This window comes from Saccopteryx leptura, chromosome 3 (assembly GCF_036850995.1).
Source record: "Saccopteryx leptura isolate mSacLep1 chromosome 3, mSacLep1_pri_phased_curated, whole genome shotgun sequence".
Classification (NCBI taxonomy): Eukaryota; Metazoa; Chordata; class Mammalia; order Chiroptera; family Emballonuridae; genus Saccopteryx; species Saccopteryx leptura.
In genome coordinates, this window is record NC_089505.1 from 119,346,551 (window position 1) to 119,369,991 (window position 23,441).

Here is a 23,441-nt window from a genome sequence, read left to right on the forward strand (position 1 = left end):
ATCTGAAAATAATTTCAGAAGTTCATCGATCGCTAAAAGTCATTTAGTGATCCCAGGTTAAGAACCCTTGACCTAAATCAGGTTTATAAAAGGTAAGATGACATCTCTCTAACCCATGTTAACTTAAAAAACAAATAACGCTAACCCCCCCCCAAAATGCAAATGAATAAAGCATACTGTCTTTCAACTTAATTATATTGTTATATAGAAATATATAAATAGGTCCTCACCATAAAATAATTCAAACAATACAAGTTAAACTAAATTTCTACATGTCACAACCCATTCTCCCTTTCTCTTCATGGAGATGTAAATCTTTTTAGGGGTTTCCAATGCTTTTTCAAAAACGATGCACCTATTAAAATGTAGAGAATTATTTTGAATAAACTATATTAAGAACTAGCATTTAAAAACAAAGGATAGATATTAGAGATTTTCCTAATATCAGCAAATTGTAGGATTGCTGAGCTTAATGATTTTTTCATATAACTCTTTTCTGAATCCAATCTTTCCATTTAATTCAGTTTGACCCACAAATTTCAAATCTGGTTTGGAACAAACTAGTGTATAAATAAACCAATTCAACCAACATTTACCAAGCACATTCTATGTAAACCACTGTGCTTAAGTGCTATGAAGCAGTGGTTCCCAAACATTTATACCTGGAGACTTTGTCAAAAATACAGCTTTTGACTACAATTGAAAAATAAAAAAATTTTAAATACAGCTTCCTAAGCCCCATTCCAACCTTAGTTAACTAGAATTTCAAGAGTGAAACCCCAGGATCTATATTTTACCAAAGTTCCACAAGTGACTTGAGTAAGGTGTAAAACATCCAGTACTGGGAATCACCATTATGAAAATCACAACAAAGGAAAAGACAATGTTCTCAATTCAATTACACAAAGACCTTTTTAAAAACTCTATTATGAGGCCCTGGCCAGTGGCTCAGTGGATAGAGCGTCAGCCTGGCACATGGACATCCCAAGTTCAATTCCCAGTCATGGTACACAGGGAAAGCAAACATCTGCTTCTCTCTCCCTTCCTCTCCCCCTTCTTTCCCTCTTCCCCTCTTGCAGCCAGTAGCTTGATTGGTTCAAATGTGACCCCAGGCACTGAGGATAGTTCCACTGGTCTGAGTGTGTCCAGCTTCAGGTGCTAAAAATAGCTCAGTATTGGAGCATCAACCCCAGACGGGGTTGTGTGGTGTATTTACATCCACCTGGTCTAGGCACATGTGGGAGTCTGCCTCACTATCTCCCCTCCTCTCACCTAAAAAAAGAAAAAGGAAAAAAACCCTCCATTATGAATCCTACTAGATATTATGCTAGATGCTGAATATGTTGTAGGACACAGTCCTTGACCTGTAAGCATTTGCAGACTGGAAGGGAAGATAATAACCTGTGATAAATAATTATAACACAAGCTGAAAGTGGAAAGTGCTGTCTGTCCTCCCCTCATTAAAATGTATACTCCATGAAAGCAGGAACTTTGCTTTATCCACTGCCACATCTCCAGTGGCTGGACCAGAGCCTAGCATATAATAGGTACTCAATAAACAATTGCAGAATAATGTATAGGACTAAAGTGGAAAGTTTTTAATTTCAGCTAAGTAGATAAGGAAATAGCACTTTTAACAACAAATGTATAGACTGATAAGAGGCAGGGAAGGAGAAAAGAAATAGAACTAATATTCCTAGTAATCATACAATGTATAAGAAATTCCAAGCTGACTTTGAATACATTCTCTCACTTTATTATATAAACCAGGGGTCTCAAACTTGTGGCCCGCCGAACAATTTTGTGCGGCCCGCAGACTAATCCACAAAGTTCAAAATATTTTGGATAAAATTAAGTAAGCCTAGGGGCCTACTTGTATTTTTCATTTCTCTAGCATCCTAGCTAGATATTAGCTTAGTTAACAGCAGTTGTGATGCGAACTACAGTTTCTGGTCGTTTTGTGACACTGAGTAAACTGCATGTACGATTGTGCTTGTTGTACTGATTTTTTTTTGTTTTCAACTGCAGTGAGAAAAGTGTTGCGTAACAGTTGCCTTTTGTAGACCTAGTGCAGCCCGCTGAACGGCTGTGATCTTGCTCTGCAGCCCACATGCTGAGTTGAGTTTGAGACCCCTGATATAAACGTTCTGAGGTGGTACTGTGTCTCCATTTTACAGATGAAGAAACTGAGGCATAGAGAGATTAAGTAATTTGTCATCCCAGGTTATACAGCAAGAAAGTGACAGAATAGGAATTTGAACCCAGGTCTCCAAAAACAAGGCTTAGGAATTTAGACCTCATTCCCTAATAAACAGAATGTCTTTGAAGGTTTTTTTCCCTCTATTTGGCATACTTCCTCTTTTAATATCAACTTTATTGTGATATAATTCATATCTCATAAAATTCACTCTCTCAGAGTATACAATTCAGTAATATTTAGTATACTTACCTATTTGTGCAACATCACTAATTTTAGAACATTTCATTACTCAAAAGAAAACCCCAGCCGACCAGGCAGTGGCGCAGTGGATAGTGTCAAACTGAGATACAGAGGACCCAGGTTCAAAACCCCAAGGTCACCGGCTTGAGCACAGGCTCATCCAACTTAAGCGTGGGGTCATGGGCTTGAGTGTCGGATCAAAGACATGACCCCATGGTCGCTGGCTTGAGCCCAAAGGTCGCTTGCTTGAGCCCAAAGGTCACTTGCTTGAGGCCAAGGTCACTGGTTTGAGCTAGGGGTCACTTGCTCTGCTGTAGTCCCTCGGTCAAGGCACATATAAGGAGGCAATCAATGAACAACTAAGGTGACACAACGAAAAATTGATGCTTCTCATCTCTCTCACTTCCTGTATGTCTGTCCCTCTCTGTGTCTCTTTCTGTCTCTGTCACAAAAAAAAAAAAAAAGGAAAAAAAGAAAACTGCACACCCATTAGCAATTACTTCCCCTACCTCCAGCCCATGGAAACCACTATCTGTCTCTAGGATTTTCCTATTATGGACATTTAACATATATGAAATCATACAACAAGCAGCCTTTTTAAAAAAAAAATTTATTGTGGCAAAATATACATAAGACTTATCACTGAACCATTTTAAGTGTACAGTTCTGTACCATTAAGTATATTTGCAATGTTGTACAATCATCACCACTACCCATCTCCAGACCTTTTTCATCAACCCATATAAAACTCTGTATATCTATTAAATAATATCTCTCCATTCCCCTCTCTCCTCTGCCCCAGTAATCTCTGTTTTACTTTCATTATGAATTTGCCTATTCTAGGTAGCTCATACAAATGGAATAATATAATTCTTTCCCTTTTATATCTGGCTTATTTCACTTAATATAATGTCTTCAGGGTCCATCCTTGTTGCAGCACATATCAGAATTTCCTTCCTTTTTAAGGCTGAATAATATTCCATTGTATGTATATACCACATTTTGTTTATCTGTCGATGGACACTTGTACTGTTTCCACCTTTTGGCTCTCATGACTAATGCTTCTATAAACACAGGTATACAGGTATCTGTTTGAGTTTCTACTTTCGATTGTTTTAATTATATCCTAAGGATTGGAATTGTTAGATCATACAGTAACTTTATGTTTAATATTTTGAGGAACTGCCATACAATTTTCCACAGCAGCAGCACCATTTTTTTATATTCCTACTAGCAATGCATGAGGGTTCCAATTTCTCCATATCTTCACTAACAGCTGTTATTTTCCTGGTTGGTGTTGTTGTTTTTTATCAAAGCCATCCTAATTAATGTGTATGAAGTAGTGTCCCATTGTGGTTTCTAGTTGCATTTCTCTAATAATAAATGATGTCAAGCATCTTTGCATTTGGTTACTGTCCATTTGCATATTTTCTTTTTTCTTTAATTTTTGTTTATTGATTTGAGAGAGAAACATCAGTTTGTTGTTCCACTTATCTATGCATTCCTTGGTTGACTCTTTTACATGCCCTAACCAGGGATTGAACCCACAACCTTGGCACATTAGGACAATGCTTAACCAATTGAGTTATCTGGCCTGGGTTGCACATCTTTTTTGTAGAATTGTTTATTCAGGACCTTTTCCCATTTTTTAATCACATTGTTTTTTGTTATTTAGTTGTAAAAGTTGTTTATATATTCTGGACATCAATCCCTTAACAGCATGTTGATTTTGAGTGGCCAGTAAGGTATCCATTTAGAAATATCTAGTAGGCAAATATACATGTTGATCTTGAATTCCAGAGGGAGAAAGAATGATGCAGACTTAACAATTATATTGTATGGTGACATTTATAAAGTACTTTCACATATATTAGTTTATTTCGAATCTCACAAAAATCCTCACACTTTTACAGATGAGAAATTAAGGCAGATCTTCTGACTTCAAATCCCAAATAAGATTATTTGGAAGTGTATCAGGGATTCAAAATAAAAAAACAGGTCAAGATGATAGAGTCCTGGACTTACCCTTACTCCCAAAACAACTCAAATTTTTCTGCTGCAAATACTGGAATACCATTTAGGATTTCACTTAGAAATGAACAGAGCCTGACTGTGGTGGTACAGTGAATAGAGCAACGATCTGGATGCTGAGGTCCCAGGTTCAAAACCCAGAGGTCGATGACTTGAGCGCAGGGTCGCTGGCTTGAGTGTGGGATCACTGACATGATCCCATGGTCACTGGCTTAAGCCCAAAGTTGCTTGCTTGAGCAAGAAGTCACTACCTCAGCTCAAGCCCCCCAGTCAAGGCACATATGAGAAGCAATCAATGAACAACTAAAGTGCTGCAACTACAAGTTGATGATCTCATCTCTTTCCCTTCCTGTGTATCTACCTCTCTTGTTCTAAAAAAAAAAAAAAAAAAAAGGAACAAAGTTGCTATAAACAAAATTTAAACCACTATATTATATGATGCTATCTTATGTTAATAAAACAGTAGTTGAAGCTATAGAAAGAAATAAATGAGATTGCTAAATTAGAAAGCTGGGAAAGAAGGCGCATCCTACTTTTGTGGGGTAAGAGAATAAAGAAGAAAGGTAGAAATAAAACCAAAAAGGTTAAATAAAACAAAAATCTAGGAAGATGCATTTCAATAGGAAGGTGCAGCAGACTACAGAAAATTCTATACAGAGGTTATGAAGGATGAGGACTAGAAAAAGGATACTGTGTTTGGCGATTATGAGATCACTTGTGACCTTTAAGAGTTCAATTTTAATATAGTGAGAGCACAAGTCATACTGAAAAGGCTTCAGAGGTGGGGAGAAGATTGAAGAAGGTAACAAATACATAATACTCTCAACAATTTTGGTACAATAATAATAGAAAATATTTACATAGTACCTAACAAATGCTAGGCACTGTCCTAAATATTTGACAATAATTTATTCTCAAAACTACCTTTGGTGCCTGACCAGTGGTGGCACAGTGAGATAAAGTGTCAACTCAGAACACTGAGGTCACTGGTTCAAAAACCCGAGCCTGCTGGCTTGAATCGGAGAAACCATCCACATGATCCCAAAGCTCATTAGCTTGAGCTCAAAAGGTTTCTGGCATGAAAAGCCCAAGGTTTCTGGCTTGACCAAAGGAACACTGGCACAGCTCCATTCAAGGCAGATATGAGAAGCTCAATGTACAACTACAGTGAAAGCAACTACGAGTTGATGCTTCTCACTTCTCTTACCCTCTCTCTCTCTCAAAATTAAAAAAAAAGTAAGTAATTACCATTGGTACCATTATTCTGTCAATTTACAATTGAGGAAACTGAGACATACTGAGGAACCAGAATTCTGAGACTACCTGTTGCACAGTACTTGCATGTATGTGATTATATTATACTATATTATATTAGTGATAATATAAATGGTAGATATATGAAAATATATATGATAGTCAAGAGTACAATAATAAAATATTAAGTGAGAGAAAAGATTAGCAAGATTATTTTTTCACCATAGGGAACCATAACATGGAGAAATATTTTATATTGTTAACATCAATGTATGTTGATGATGCTTGCCAGTCATGTCAATTTGTCAGGTGTTGATAGATCTCAGCAAAATAAAACCAGACTGTTTTTTCCTGAATATATTAATGCTATCGGCTTCCAATCAATAAAATAATAAACAGATACGGAAAAATATATATAATTATCTCCAAGGCTTTCAAAGATATAACATTTCCCTGTTGCTTACAGACCACAAGATAATGACTGAATAGGCAAAATCTATAATATTTTGCTGATTAGCTCTATCATATATCTATATCTAAAAGAAGCAATAATTTTCAAAAGCATTATAAAAGATAATAAAGCTATTCTAAAGACAAATCTGTAAAAACATTTATTCTGAGAAAAAAGCAAAAATATCTGATGGTAATATTTTTGTCATACTCCTGCCTGCCAACAGTAGTCCTTTCAACCAACTAAGATCTAGACTAGAGTATTATAGGGCATAGACATGTCAACACAGAAGAAATTTCATAAAGGGTTAACTTGTAAGCAATAAAATAGTGTCTTAAATCTTTTTAAATATTAGACATATTTTAATATTTATAATTACATTAAAACAGAACAATATATCCAGCTGTCACCATTTCTCCAGTTAATCTCTTCCTACTCTGTCTCCAAAGTAACTACGTCCATTATTACAAAATATGGTGTTAAATGCTATTTTTATGTATCTCCTATACTAACATGTACACTCCTTAAATACAGAAATTATGTTCTAATTTTCACAAAACATCCAAATATTAAATTTACGTTTTACAAATGAATGAATGAATGAGTAAACATGAAGAAAATATGTTGGTATCACATTTATACAAGTGTATTTTGATTGTGACAAAGCAAAGAATTTACATACTTGTGTATAAGACCTTTCCTAAACACAGACATGATTTAAGTGGAAAAGAATAATTTTCCTGAGATCCATTAATAAACCTAAAGATAGGTAAAAAAGAATACACTGAAGTAGAAAAGAAAGTTGACATGACATTATAGCATCTGTGTAACAAATATTTCATAATTCTTTGATTGCAGACACTAAGTTTTAAAATGTTGATGATAAAGGTGATTATTTTTCTACAGCAGTGTTTTTCAAACTTGGCTGCACATAAAACTACCTAGAAACTTTTCTAAAATTCTGAAGTTCAGCCCTGGCCAGATAGCTGTTGGTTAGAGCATCATCCTGACAGGTAGAAGTTGCCAGTTTGATCGCGTCAGGACATATACAGGAACAGATCGATGTTCCTCTCTCTCTCTCTCCCCCTTCCTCTGTCTCTAAAATCAATAAAATTTAAAACATTCAAAATTCTGAAGTTCAGTCCCAGTCTTAACATTCTAATTTAATTCATTTGAGGTGAGTCCTGGGCATGGTCTTTTTAAAAATTTCCCCAGGCGACTTTAATGTGAAACCAAGATTGAAATCTACTATTCCTTCCTTTAAAATGAAATTTTTGAATTTAATTTATATTCAGTAAAATTTACCAATTTTATGTGTACAATTCAGTAAGTTTTGACAAATGAATACAGTTGTGAAATCACTACCATAATCATAATATAGAATATTTCTATCAGCTAAAAAAGTTTCCTCATGACCTACTTCCCTCTCCTCTACCAAATCCTGATCTACTTTCTGGCACTACAGCTTTGGGCTTTCTAAACTTTCATATATATGGAATTGTTTTGTACTCCTTTTTTGTCCGGCTTTGTTTTTTTTTAACATAATACTTTTGAGATTCATCCATGTTGCTAAATGATCAATAGTTTGTTCTTTAAATTGCTTTATATTCCATTGTATGGCTACAAAACAATTTCTTATCTATTCATCCATTTGATAGGCATTTGGGTTGTTTCCAGTTTAGAACTATTCTAAATAAGCCTGACCTGTGGTGACACAGTGAGTCAAGTGTCAACCTGGAATGCTAAGGTCACCAGTTTGAAACCCTGGGCTTGCCTGGTCAAGGCACATATGGGAGTTGATGCTTCCTGCTCCTCCCTCCCCCTTTCTCTCTCTCTCTTCTCCCTCTCTCTCTCCTCTCACTAAAATGAATAAAGTCTTAAAAAATTTTTTTTTAAAAACTACTCTGAATAAAGCTGCTCTTACAAGTTTTTATATGAACACATTTTCTTTTCTCTAAATACCTAGGAATAGAGTTGCTGAATCTTATGATTCAGTGTATGATTAACTTTATAAACAATTGTTTTCCAAAGTGGCTACTGTATTATTTTGCAGTCCCACCAGCAAGGTAATCAAGTGCTAGGTGTTCCACATCCTTGCTAACACTTGGTACTATCTATCTTTTATTTTTAGCCACTCAACTTACTGAGTTTTTTTTTCTTCTTCTTTTCAAAGTGAGAGGAAGGGAGACAGAGAGACAAACTCACACAATGCACCCCAACCAGGATGCAACCTGGTTGCATCCCCCATCTGGAGCCGATGCTCTGCCCACCTGGGGACATGCTCCCAACTGACCTATTTTTAGTGCCTGATGGGGAGGCTCCACGGATCCATCTTCATTGCCCAGGGCCAATATGCTCAAACCAACTGAACCATGGCTGTGGGTGGAGAAGAGAGAGAGAGAGAAGAGGGAGGAAAAGGGGTGGAAAAGCAGATGGTCACTTCTCCTATGTGCCCTGACCAGGAATCGAACCTGGGACATCCACACACCGGCCAACGCTCTACCACTGAGCCAACTAGCCAAGGCCTATTTATTGAGTTTTAATTTGCATTTCCCTTCACACTACATGATAAGTATACAAACAACTGTTTTGGTTTTTTTTTTATTTTTCTAAGTGAGAAGTGGGGAGATAGAAAGACAGACTCCACACATGCCCCAACCAGAATTCACCTGGCAAGCCCCCTACAGGACAATGTTCTGTCCATCTGAGGCTGCTGTTCTGCTGCTAGGCCACAGAGCTATTTTAGTGCCTGAGGCAAGGCCATGGAGCCATCCTCAGCACCCAGGGCCAACTTGTTTCCACCAAGTCATGGCTGCATGAGGGGAAGAGAGACAGAGAGAAGGGAGAGGGGCAGGGGTGGAGAAGCAGATGGTTACTTCTCCTGTGTGCCCTGACCATGAATCAGGATATCCACATGCCAGGCTGACATTCTACCACAGAGACAACAGGCCAGGGCCACAAACAACTGTTTTTGTTTGTTTGTTTTTGGTGACAGAGTCAGAGAGAGAGATAGAGAGAGGGACAGACAGAGACAGACGAGGACAGACAGACAAGAAGGGAGAAAGATGAGAAGCATCAATTCTTTGTTGTGGCTCCTTAGTTGTTCCCTGATTGCTACAGCAGACAGAGTGACCCCTTGCTCAAGCCAGTGACCTTGGGCTCAAGCTGGTGAGCCTTGCTCAAACCAGATAAGCCCATGCTTGAGCTGGCAACCTCGGGGTTTTGATTCTGGGCCCTCCACATCCCAGTGCGATGCTCTATCCACTGCACCAGCACCTGGTCAGGCATAAACAAACAACTGTTCTTAAGGCAAGAAAATCCCTAAAAAGAAGGGTACTTTATCTTTTGATTTAATCCTTTTTTTTTAGAGACAGAAAGGGGGAAAAGGAAAGACAAGAAAAGCATCAATTCCTCGTTGCTTCATGTTAGTTGTTTTTGATGGCTTTTCATACATGCCTTGACCAGGGGGCCTCAAGCCAAGCCAGTGACCTTAGGCTCAAGCCAGCAATCTTGGGATCATGTCAATGATCCTGAACTCAAGCCAGTGACCCCATGCACAAGTTGGGAAGCCTGAGCTCAAGCTGGCAAGCCTGCACTTAAGTCGAGACGGTGCTCTAGTCAGTGACCTTGGGATTTCAAACTGGGGCCCTCAGTGTCATGGGCCAATATTCAATGCACCACCACTGGTCAGCAATAGTCTATTTTTGGGGGGGGGGTTAGCAAAGAGAATGAGAAAGGGAGAGAGATGAGAAGCATCAACTGAGGCACTTTATTTGTTCATTGATTCATTGATTGCTTCTCATATATGCCTTGACGGGGGGGGGGGGGGGTCTCCAGCTGAGTCAGTGACCTCCTGTTCAAGCCAGCAACCTTTGATCTCAAGCCAGCAACCATGGGATCATGTCGATGATACCACATTCAAGCCTGTCACCCCGTGCTCAAGCTGGCAAATCCACAATCAAGCCAGCAACCTCAGAGTTTCAAACCTGAGACTTCAGCATCCCAGCTCAACACTCTACCCACTGCACCACCACCAGTCAGGCATCAATTGTCTATTTTAAAGAAGTAACAATGTTATACTGCCCTGCATTCCACATTCATCACTCCATTATAGTGAGAGATAAGCAAATGACCAAAATATGTACTATACAGAAAATCTCACAAAAACAGGTTTCAGAAGAGTCAAATACCCACTCAGTTAATAACCAACCTACACAAAGATGTAGGTCTTAGAAACTTAGGCTTTAGTGTCCAATTTGCATTTATAGACTAAGGTAGGAAAACACAACATATTTTGGAATGAAGTCTACCAAAAACAAGTAAACAATTATTTACTAAGCCTTACACTAAACAAGTGACTAAATGTTCAATGAACGAATCAACCAGTTAATAAAAAAGCTTCAAGGGTACTGTTTAAATCTATGTAATGTTTTAAAAAGCAGAATATCCAGAAATTACAAAATGCCAGTATATCTCCTAGGCTCCAGTTACATACAAATCAATAAAAAGATATGCCCATACTACATAAATATAAAAATGTTATATCTCATTCATTCAATAAACATTTACTGAGCACAAACATAGGGCATATCACATTATACATTCTAAAAGGGAGACTAAATTTTTCTCAATACTAAGAACCAAAAATGAATCAGTTGGCTTCACATTATAATAAAAGTATCAGAGTAATTTAGCATATAATAATATAGTGATAACACTAATGTTAAAATGAGTTGATTTAAAAAATTTTTCACATTGATTTCAAAGAGGGACGAAGGAGAAGGGAGTAGGAGAGTGGGAGATGGACAAGGAGAGGGGCAGGATGAGGGAAAGGGACAGGGAGAGAGACAGGGAGAGGGACGGGGAGAGGGACAGAGAGAAGGACAGGGAAAGGGATGGGAAGAGGGACAGGGAAAGGGACAGAGAGTGAAATGAGGAGAGGGAGAGGGTCAGGGAGAGGGAGAGGGAGAGGCAGAAGGAAAGAGAGAGAATCATTAACTCGTTGTTCCACTCAGTTGTTTCACTTCGTTGTGCTGATTTTGCTGAACTATCTTGATGATAGGCTAAAAGTGGCCAAAGGCATGATCCCTATATTAGGAAAGAAATAAACCACAAGGTAGAAAATTCACATAAAAGTAATCTGGAATGGATAATAGTCTTTATCAATAAAAACTTTAATTCTAGCCTGGCCTTTGGTGGCACAGTAGATACAGTATTGATCTGGAATGCTGAGGTTGTTGGTTCAAAGCCTTGGGCTTGCCTGATCAAGGCACATACTACAAGCAATCAATGAACAACAAAAAGTGAAGCAGCTCTGAGTTGATACTTCTCACTCCCCTGCCTATCTCTCTCCTCTCTCTATAAAATCAATAAATAAAATCTTAAAAAAAAAAACTAAACCTAAACTATATAACTTGGGGTTTAGAAACAGAGTAAAATATGGTTCATATGCTTTCAGGGTTACCTATTTCTAAAGATGAGTTATAAATGGTATGCATGAAAAAAATTCCACAGTAATCTGTTCATCCATGTGTGAGTGCTAGATTGCAGTTATCATTTTTTTAGTTATCATTTTTTATAAAAATTATAAACCAGAATAACAAGTTTAACTTTTAAATAACTAATTATTTGTCAAAATTTTCCATCTGTATTAAAAATAAATAATTAATCATGCAGCCCTGGATGGATAGCTCCGCTATCCCAAAACACAAAGATTGCCAGTTTGATTCCTGGTCAGGGTATATAAAAAACAGATCAATGTATCTGTCTCTGTCTCTCTTTCTCTGTAAAATTAATAAACATTTTTTTAAAAAATCACAAACGGAATTAAATAGAAATAATGCTTACCTAATTAATATGCTAATTTCTAAATTTAAGCTTTATCCAATGTAAAAAAATTTTTAATTCACATGAAGCTCTGTTATGTAACAAAAACAAATATGAGAAGCTCTTATAAGTTGAATTGTGTTGCCCCCAAAATTGGTATGTTGAAATCCTAACCCCCAGTACAAATATTGATAGACTTACTACCTATGCAACTTATGACCATTCGACTTTTTTTTTTCTTTCTTTCTTTTTTTTTTTTTCATTTTTCTGAAGCTGGAAACAGGGAGAGACAGTCAGACTCCCGCATGCGCCCGACCGGGATCCACCCGGCACGCCCACCAGGGGCGACGCTCTGCCCACCAGGGGGCGATGCTCTGCCCATCCTGGGCGTCGCCATATTGCGACCAGAGCCACTCCAGCGCCTGGGGCAGAGGCCAAGGAGCCATCCCCAGCGCCCGGGCCATCTTTGCTCCAATGGAGCCTTGGCTGCGGTAGGGGAATAGAGAGACAGAGAGGAAAGCGCGGCGGAGGGGTGGAGAAGCAAATGGGTGCTTCTCCTGTGTGCCCTGGCCGGGAATCGAACCCGGGTCCTCCGCACTGTGACCATTCAACTTTATGACCAAAATCGCTAGCCATGACTGCTCCGCGTCTGGCAGCGCAAGCGTTGCCCAGCTGGGCATACGACAGTGCGGACCAGCTTCCGGCAGCTCTACCATCTCCGCATGCACCATTTCAACTGTTATCCCTAACTCGGTACAGCAATTTGTGTTTTGTGTCTTGGATATTTTTCATCAAACCCCTCCCAAGATGTCTACCAAGAGGAAATTGTCTTTGCAAATATTAAACCAGTTGTACTGGTAATGCAGTGTTTTACTTAAACCTGACGAATGTAAAAATAAGAAACAGGCCCTGGCCAGTTGGCTCAGTGGTAGAGCGTCGGCCTGGCGTGCAGAAGTCCCGGGTTCAATTCCCGGCCAGGGCACACAGGAGAAGCGCCCATTTGCTTCTCCACCCCTCCGCCGCGCTTTCCTCTCTGTCTCTCTCTTCCCCTCCCGCAGCCAAGGCTCCATTGGAGCAAAGATGGCCCGGGCGCTGGGGATGGCTCCTTTGCCTCTGCCCAGGCACTAGAGTGGCTCTGGTCGCAACAGAGCGACGCCTCGGAGGGGCAGAGCGTCGCCCCCTGGTGGGCGTGCCGGGTGGATCCCGGTCGGGCGCATGCAGGAGTCTGTCTGACTGTCTCTCCCTGTTTCCAGCTTCAGAAAAATACAAAAAAAAAAAAAAAAAAAAAGAAACAAAATGGTGTAGAGATGATACAAATGGCATAAAATGAACAAAGAAAATTGATATATAACAATAATGAAAGAAAATTATGATAAAATATGACTTAAAGATTTTTTTTTTGACTTAAAGATTTTTATAACATCATTTCACAGTACTGTACATATAGCCTACTCAACTTACAACCAAATCGTGTTACGACCGGTCTGTCGGAACCAATCATGGTCATAAGTCGAGCACTAGCTATACTTCAGACTGTGAGTTTATTTGGAAATAGGGTCGTGGTATATGAAATTAGTTAAAATGAGGTCATTCTAGAGTAGGGTGGGCCCCTAATCTATATCACTACTGTCCTTATAAAATGGCTATGTAAAGACAGAGACACCCAGGAAGAATGCCCTATGGCCCTTGTTGGCAAACTGCGGCTCACGAGCCACATGCGGCTCTTTGGCCCCTTGATTGTGCTCTTCCACAAAATATCACGTGCAGGTGCTACCTCGATAAGGAATGTACCTACCTATATAGTTTAAGTTTAAAAAATTTGGCTCTCAAAAGAAACTCTTATCATTGTACTGTTGATATTTGGTTCTGTTGACTAATGAGTTTGCCAACCACTGTCCTATGACAACAAAAGCAAAGATTGGAGTTATGCAGTTGTATGCCAAGGAATGCCAAAGACTGCTGGCAAACCACCAGATGCCACAAAGAGGCAAGGAAGGGTTCCCTATAGGTTTCAGAAGTAGCATGACCCTGAAGATACTTTGATTTCAGACTTCTAGCCTCCAGAACATAAGAACATAAATTTCTGTTGTTTTAGCCTGACCAGTGGTGACACAGTGGATAGAGCACTGACCTGGGACACTGAGGTCCCAGGTTTGAAACCCTGAGGTTGCCAGCTTGAACGCAAGTTCACCAGCTTGAGCACAAGGTCACTGACTTGAGAGCAGGTTCATCAACATGATCCCAAGGTTGCTGGCTTAAGCCCAAAGGTCACTGGCTTAAGCCCAAAGGTCACTGGCTTAAGCCGAAGTTCGTTGGCTTGAGCAAGGGGTCACTGGCTTGGTTTGAGCCCCCACTCTTCCTCCATCAAGGCACATAAGAGAAGCAAGCAATAATAATAATAATAAAAGCTAAAGTGAAACAACTACAAGTTGATGCTTTTCATCTCTCTCTTTCTCTTCTATCCCTCTAAAAATATTTTTAAATAATAAAAACAAACAAAAAAAGATATATGAAGCCTGACCTGGGGGTGGTGCAATGGATAGAGCATCTACCTAGGACGCTGAGGAACCAGGTTCAAAACCCCGAGGTTGCCGGCTTGAGCATGGGCTCACCAGCTTGACTACGAGTTTGCAGGTTTGAGTGTGTTGATCATCATAAAACAATGATCCCATGGTCGCTGGCTTGAGCCCAAAGGTTGCTGGCTTGAACCCAAGGTCGCTGGCTTGAACCCAAGGTCGCTGGCTTGAGCAAGGGTCACTGGCTCAACTGGAGCCCACTGGTCAAGTCACATATGAGAAAGCAATCAATGAACAATTAAAGTGCCACAACTACAAGTTGATGCTTCTTTTATCTCTTCCTTCCTGTCTGTCTCTCTTTAAAAATAAATAAATAATAAAAAAATGTAAAGCTCTATCCTTGATAAAATCACCTTTAATAAGAATTCACCTAGCCTAACCAGGCGGTGGCGCAGTGGATAGAGCGTCGGACTGGGATGCGGATGTCCCAGGTTCGAGACCCCAAGGTCACCAGTTTGAGTGCGGGCTCATCTGGTTTGAGCAAAAGCTCACCAGCTTGGACCCAAGGTCGCTGGCCTGAGCAAGGGGTTACTTGGTCTGCTGAAGGCCCACGGTCAAGACACATATGAGAAAGCAATCAATGAACAACTAAGGTGTTGCAATGAAAAACTGGTAATTGATGCTTCTCATCTCTCCGTTCTTGCCTGTCTGTCTGTCCTTATCCATCCCTCTCTCTCTCTCTGTCCCTGTAAAAAATAAAAATTTTTAAAAATCAATAAATAAAATTTATAATAAGAATTCACCTAAAGCTCTCATTTAAAGAAACTGATAAATTCTTCTTCCCACAAAACAGATGTTCAACGTAAATGACACACGCATTGTAACAATCATACCACTTAATGCTACCAGTTCATTATATGCACTGAGTTTTCTTCATATCTTCTAATACCACGTTCATACTAAAAATTAAGCTCCTCTTTTTTTTTTAGTTATATTACACTGACATGTCTGATATTCAACATTCACTATTCAACAAACATTTACTAAAAGTTGTGTGTGATGTACTAGTAAGGAGGCAGAGGTAGAGAACTCATTGCTTAAAAGAAATATATAATTTTAAAACCTGGTAAGTTTCCACCCTAAAAAATGTTACCACTTACCCCTTAAAGGTTTGCAACTGCCTTCTGTGTCTGAGTATCTTACATATAAATTAAGTAATTTTCCCCACATTAAGTTTTATTATGATTATATATCTATTCTAAGTAAGACACATGCTATAAGACTTTTTAGGTGACTGTATCTTTTGTTCCTCCAAATAATATTGATCAAAACAAATTATATATAAAATTCAACTACTGTAATACTTGCTATTGCTGCATTTCATAAAAATTGTACTACAGAAAAAATTTCAGACATTTATTGATAATATACAGTGTTCATAATTATTACCGTATGCCCCCATGTATAAGATGCACTTTTTTTCAAAAACTTTGGGGTCTAAAAACTGGGTGTGTCTTATACAGTGGTTGTAGGGTTTTTTAACTTGCATTTCCCACTTTTTCATGCCTGTTTTGGTGTTCATTGTTGAAGACAGTGATTTGTCATCAGACACAGATGAGGACAAGCTAATAGATGGGAGTTTTGACAGTGATGAGGAGTTGTATGAATTTTATGATGAATAAAACTTGAATTTAATAACTTTATGCAATACATTTGTTTCAAATTTTGGGCCCCAAAATTAGGTTGCGTCTTATACATGGGAGTGTCACAGTAACTTCTTGATATTTAAGCTATGGATAACTTCCCAAAACAGACCTTTTCATTATAGCAACTGACTTTGCAATTACACTTTTTCCACATGAGGTAGTACTTAACATTGTGGCTCTAGTCTTGAAGATTATCTAATGATAAATTACATGATTATTAGAAAATGTGTAGACTAAAAGTAGTCTAGGGTTTTGTTGAAGTCAATTGTCAGAATCTACAAAACTTTCTGTATAAATATTTGTAATTAGTATATACCAGCACAGAAGGCCTCTGCATGTCTTTACTCAATTTTTTAAAACCTAAATAAGCAAAAAAGTATAATATTTCTGCATTTAAGAGAGAAAAACTGTTAATGCTTCTTTTCCCTCAGTCAATTCAGATTTCCTTTTTCAGGCACAACCCTCCTTTAAAACTTATCAAAGAGAAATTAATTTAAAATATGATCGGTAGTAAAAAAGGGTTCATGTTTTAAAATCATTAATAGATTAATGTCCCATTCTTTTTTTTTTTAGTGAGAGAGAGAGCATGCTAAAAAGACAGGAAGAGAAAGGTGAGAAGCATCAACTCCTAGTTGAAGCACCTTAGTTGTTCACTGGTTGCTTTCCCATATGTGCTTCTCCAGCTGAGCCAGTGACCCCCTTGCTCAAGTCAGCGACCTTGGGCTTGAGGCCAGCGACCTGTGACCATGGGGTCATGTCTATGACCCTACGTATAAACCAGCAATCCCACACTTAAGCTGGTGACCTCAGGGTTTTGAACCTGGATCTTCAGTGTCCCAGGCCGATGCTCTATCCACTGCGCCACCGCCTGGTCAGGCATAGTTATCCCATTCTAAACCCAGCAGGTTTAGACTACTGCTGTTTCCATAGGCTTCTTAAACAGATTTAAAATGCAGATGCTTATAGCATCTGAACTCTTTTACCTTTAAAATTCTGAGAGATCAAACTCAGTTTCAAACTTACAGGTGTCCATGAAAAGACTAATTTACATTTTTCCCCTTTTAAAAGAAACATATTTCTGATTCAACACTGTTATGTAAAAGAAATGTATCCTTTAAGCTTAACAACCTGTAGTTCTCTCATTTGTTTACATCAAGCTGGGAAAGTTTTAGTTCTGATTTAAAATCTGCTGTTTTCAACAGAGCACTTGCTTTTCAGCCAGTCCATGATTTCAGATTACCAGATTTCATGTGGAAAGTAATCAGAAGCTACTGAATTCAATATATCTACATTTTGTAAAACATTTTGTTGTCTAATTTGTTTTCCTTCATAATTTTTCTTTTGTGTTAAACTGTTTTCTTCATTTCCAAATTTTATTTATTTATTTATTTATATTTTTCCCAAGTTAGAAGTGGATCCACCCAGCATGCCCACCAGGGGGCGATGCTCTGCCCATCTTGGGTGTTGCTCCACTGTGGCCGGAGCCATTCTAGTGCCTGAGGTGGAGGCCATAGAGCCATCCTCAGCACCCGGGCCAACTTTTCTCCAATGGAGCCTTGACTGTGGGAGGGGAAGAAAGAGACAGAGAGGAAGGAGAGGGGGAGGGGTGGAGAAGCAGATGGGGGGCTCTCCTGTGTTCACTGACCAGGAATCAAACCTAGTACTTCCACATGCTGGGCAGATGCTCTACCACTGAGCCAACGGTAAGGCCAGTAGCCGTGGCCACCATCACAGCTACCTGGCCAACACAGGTTCGCATTTAATTTGGAGAAATCGTAAAGAAACAGTGGAGCCAAGAACTGGTGGTCCATTTTCCTTTATTCTAGACTCACACTCGGCAAGCAAGTAAAAACAGATAGCAGGAAAACACTTCCCCTTCCATTCAGGGCTCCCAAAGCCACTGACTGACTCGTCAGAGTTTTCCTAGAATCAAAGGCTTCCACCTCACCAGTCTTATTCACCTCTGCTCCCATCTCTTTCTCTTGCACAAACTGGCTTCTCCTTCACCATTCCACCATTTTGGCTGCCTCCTCCACGTGGCCTCCCTGCACTGCTACAACATAGGCTCTTCCTCTCTACAAGAATGTGATCACTCTCCCCAAAATGGCCTCCTAGCTCCTTTTAAAACTTTTCAGTGGGACAACCCTCTCCTCCAGTACACATTAGCATAACCAAACCCCTTCCCAAGCAAGAAGGGCAATTAGCTATACCACATGAGGGCAGTGGCCATCTTTAACAATAAGAGTGAGAAAAAAAAACTTATCTGCCCAACAGCCAATCAGTCAGGGCCTTATTTATTTAATTTTATTTTAAGGTGTTTTTGTTTCCTTCACTTAAATCCCCTTTAAAAGGAATCTTTTTTTTAAAAGAATGTTGCTAGAGCCTGACTAGACAGTGGCATAGTGGATAGAGTGTCGGTCTGAGATGCTGAGGACCCAAGTTTGAAACCCCAAGGTCACCAGCTGAAGCGCGGGCTCACCAGCTTGAGCATGGAGATGCCAGCTTGAGTGTAGGATCATAGACATGACCCCATGGTTGCTGGCTTGAGCCCAAAATCACTGGCTTATGCACACGGTCACTGGCTCAGGGGGAGCCCCCAGGTCAAGGCATGTATGAGAAAGTAATCAGTGAACAACTAGTGTGCCACAGCTACAAGTTTATGCTTCTCATCTCTCTCCCTTCTGTCTGTCTCTGTCTCTCTCAATAAAAATAATAAATAAATAAATAAATAAATAAAATGTTAGAGAAATACCCTACCTTCTCTTCCTTCCCAAAGCATCAGCCTTCACTTACTTCCCAATTCTGAGGTTGTAACTATGTCTTGGAAACAGCAAGGAAATAATGTAGAATTCTTAATTAGCACCATTTAGTAATTAAATTGAGTTTGAAGTGAAGATATAAACTGAAGAACATGATAATTATGCTGCTTTCTAAATTACTTTCTCACTTAACTTTTGGCAATAATTTTATAAAACCTAGCTTTTAGATTAAGTCCCATACTTAAGCATAAGAAGTGAGGGATGAGTCTTCAATTTTAAGCATAAGAAGTGAGGGATGAGTCTTCAATTTTACATATTAAAAGGTGTTCATGGCCCTGGCCCATTAGTTCAGTGGGATAGAATGTGGTCTGGGAACACTGAGATTGTGGGTTCAATTCTGGTCAGGGTACATACAGAAAGTGACTAATAAACACAAAACTAAGTGAATAACAAATGAATGCTCCTCCCCCACTCCCCTCCTCCTCTCTCTAAAATCAATCAAAACAACAACAACAACAACAACAAAAAAACGGTGGTGGTTCATGCCAGATACAGAATTCATAATGATACAGAATGGCATATCCTTTTCTTCCTCACTCATTAGCATAAATTGACAGAATAAAGATTATACAACTCAAATAGCATTACATACCTAAAAGTGATTAATTCATTCTCCTACCTACCTTCATCTATGAAATCCAAAATGAGAACCTTATGTCTTTTCTTCAGTCTCCGAAACTATCATACAAAAGTTCATCACCCCCAATAAGCATGCTAACTCTTCTATAATAAAAGTACCTGATGGAAACATGACCTGACCACCCACAAAATCTGATTTCATTTGGAACCTGACCCTATCATCACTTTCAAAATATACACCTCTTTAAAACCTTTCCTCTCCCTCATTTGCCACCTCAAGTTTGAAAATTCTTTCAAACCCATCTCTTACTATAGAGCTACACTTAAATTGACATTTTCAATTTAAAATACTACAAAATAACCTTAAAAGTTAACTGATCTTTGCTTATACAAAGAATAAAGTTTACAGACTAACAGAGAAATGACTATATTCATTTTCATGTTTTTGGTATTTGCATTAAAGCTGTGCATCTTAATTATCCGATTATTCAATTCATTCTTTCAAAAACACACACAAATACACAAAAGACTAGCCTTTTTCAAATAAAACTCAATCCACTCGTCGTATTCTGACAGAGGATAGATTTAGATAAATTTACATTTCACATCTGCAAAACAAATTGTATTCTACTGTTGTTTTAAAAAGAAACACAGGATTAAGTAAGTCTCAATAACTAGAAATAGATTACTTTATATGAGACACCATAATGTACTAATCTTTAAAGGTAAAAATAAATCAAATACATTAGCTTTACCTGCAGAGTGTGTGTGTTCCTGTTCTTAATTCTAAAAATAACCTCTCTCCAACTCCTTTCAAAAATCTGTATTTTTTTTCAGTAAATACGAGCATATAATGTACAATAGAATGCATGAAGATAACATGCACTTCCAAAATGCTATAATAAAAAACAACAATGCTTTAATTTTCTACATAGCAAGTCAATGTTAAACAATGTCATTTTTCCCCCTTTCTCCCTAACCATTCCACAAATCAGAACTACTGATTTGTATATTTAACAAGATTAACAAACTGATTAGAAGGTCTGGAGGAGTAAAAGAAAAAAATCATTTTTTATTTTCCCACAATAAAAAAGATAAAACAAAAAGCAAATATGAAGACTTCTTAAATTAGAAGCATTTGAAAAGCCGAATGTAACCAGCTTTTGATTTACCCCAGTGTGACAAGAAGACAGACCCCACCCCCACTCCAGACTGTATAGCTTTTATTCCTTGGGTTGGGGGTGTAGAGAAGCGAAGCTGTCACATTTCCATCTTCGGTTATTGTTAAGTCCGCAGCCCATTTTCCCAAGTATCACTGGTCCAGGAGAAAAAAAATATTAAAGCAAAAAATTTAAACTGCCTGAAATGCGCTATTTTGTTGATTTTTCCCCCAATTTTAAAGTTAATTACACCAGCTTCAATCTGCTAAGGCTATAGACTGCCTTTGACAGCCTGTCCCTCAAACACTCCCTAATAAGGCTAGCTTGCTCCAGATTCACTAACAATTCTTTTCTCTCTAAACTTAAATTAGAAAAACACATTCCCGAAATTATTACATCCAAAAAGGCATTTGCCTTTAGTGTAGGTGTAGAATGAAGAGTAAAACAGAGCCCTATTCGCTTTTCAAACAAAATGTAATGGGGCTCGGAGAGGACCAGTGGGGGAAAGAGCAGCAGCAGACCTGAACGAAACGTTGAGAAAAGTTTTTACGTGGGTAGTCTGTCCTTGGGCAGGGAAACTGGAGTTGGGCAGGAAGCCGGGGTATCGGCCACCGCTCGGGCAGAGAGGAGGCACCTGCGGAAGAGGCCAGGGACCAGAGAAGAGCCGGGCGAGCACCTACCGACTTGCAGCACATTCTCCACGGAGCCGCTGTCCAGCAGACGGATGCCCCGGCGGAACGGCAGCCCCTCGCCGGCCGCCGCGGCCCCAGCGCCCAGCCCGGGGGTCGCCCCCGCCGTGGCGGTCCCGGGGGCGGAGCCGGCCGGAGCGGCGGTCCCGGGGGGAGGTGACGGCCCCTCCTCGGCCAGCGAAGTCCCCGCGGCGCAGCCAGCCGCGCCGGCGCCGGGGCCGCCCCGGTACTGGAAGCTGGAGTACATGCAGATCTCCCGCTCATTCCGCGGGAAGGACCAGTAGACGATGCGGCGCTGCACGGGCTCCGGGATCCGCTCGAAGCGCTCCTCCACTCGCTCGTACGCCCACTTTTCCGCCACCGTCTTGGCGGCGCAGTCCAGCAAGGACTCGGGCTGCAGGTGGGGGCGGGCCCCGGCGGGCAAGCAGCTACCGCCGACACCCCCCACCCCGCCGCTGGCCGCCTCGGGCGAACCGCGGGGGTGGTGAGCCCGCGGGCTGGGCCACGAGCACAGGCGCTTGGCCGGAGAGACTGGCGGCGGCGAGAACTGCTCCTCTCGCTCACCTCCTTCCGCCATTGCTGGGGACTGACTGACTGACTGACTGAGGCGGCCGCGGCGGCATCGACTGCGGCGGAGACCCCGGCCACGGCCACGCGCCCCGCGCAAGCGCCCAGCTGCGAAGCCGGGGCGGGGGGCGGGGCGAGCAAGCCCGCGGGCCGGCCGGCCAGAGTGGGGTTCCTGGGCCGGTCCGGTGCACGCGCCGCGGAGGCCGACGGGGTTGGCCGGAGACTAGCGTGAGGCGGCGCGCGCTGTCCGGGCCGCCGCGAGCGCGAGAAGGGGCGGGGGCGAGCGCAGGGCGGCGGCGTGCGCCAGGCGCAGACGGCCCGGAACGCGCGCCGAGCGCTGGCGTGAGGCCCACGGCCACTTAGGGGCGAGGAGCGCCGGGCACCCTTGCCAGTTCGCATGCCTCCAGCCCACCTGCCGCCCGGGCAGAGAGGGGTGCACTGTCTAGCCAAGTGAAATGGCCGAGCCGCCAGCCATCCGTGGAGCCGCCTTCCCGAAGTTCTGGCTTGCGAGCACAGGGAGAAAGAAAACTCAAAGTCAGGTTCCTGTGGTTAGGAACCGGAGGCTGTCACAGCCGAGCGGAAGATCTGGCAGAAAGGTGTTAGAAGGAGACTAGGGAAAAATCGGAAAGTTCAAATGAAAACTTCCCCCGCGCCACAGCGATGTAGAATACAGTCGGCAGTCGCCTGCAGGGTCGGGCAGAAACGCAGCAGCCCCTGACTGGACAGTGGGGCGCCGAGATCTCAACTGCCATAGCGCTGCACCCTCCTAGGGCTCTGGAGGGTTCAGCAGCTTACAGCCTAGGAAACGAACAGTTTGCCTGGTTTTTTTTATAGCATTCTCTGATCCCCTGTCCCTAATCTAAATTAAGTCTTTCGGGGTTTTTTCCTTATTCGACTCAGCCTTTTACACCTTCCTGTTATTTGTAACAAGTTGCACACATATTTTTGTGTATTTGTGTAATGTCAGACTGCCCAACTGACTATAAATTTTATCAGAGTGAGGATCTCTCTCTTTTTTTTTTTTTAGTCTATTTTCTTCACTATAATTTATTCTCTGCCCTGCAAGGATTTTTCTTGAAATTACATTAAATTTATAGATTAATTGAGGGGCAACTAATACCTTTATAATTGAGTCTTCATAAATAAACTATATATCTTCATTTATATGGGTCTTCTTTATGAATCTTTTTAAAAGATCTAAATATTTTGTTATCCTCATTTATTTTGTGACCTAGTGATTACTAGATATTTTAAACACCATTAAATAAGAAACAATCTCACCTTTGGTAGTTTAACACCTTGTTGGCAAGATTAAGATGAAACATATGAAAAGCTAAATAACAGTTAAAGACTAGAATAATACAAAAATAAGCAATAGCTTCAGAGGATTGTCAAGTGACTTG

The 23,441-nt window shown here is 40.5% G+C and overlaps 1 protein-coding gene across 1 annotated transcript in view; it reads right to left on the reverse strand.

The window, feature by feature from the left end:
• Positions 1 to 23,090, reverse strand: part of ZSWIM5 (zinc finger SWIM-type containing 5) — a 173,754-nt gene extending 150,664 nt beyond the window's left edge. Inside the window, exon 1 of the mRNA XM_066376121.1 lies at positions 21,463 to 23,090. Coding sequence (XP_066232218.1) covers positions 21,463 to 22,048 — 586 coding nt within the window. The 5' untranslated portion in view covers positions 22,049 to 23,090. The remainder of the gene's footprint in view (positions 1 to 21,462) is intronic.
• Positions 23,091 to 23,441: the final 351 nt, after the last annotated feature.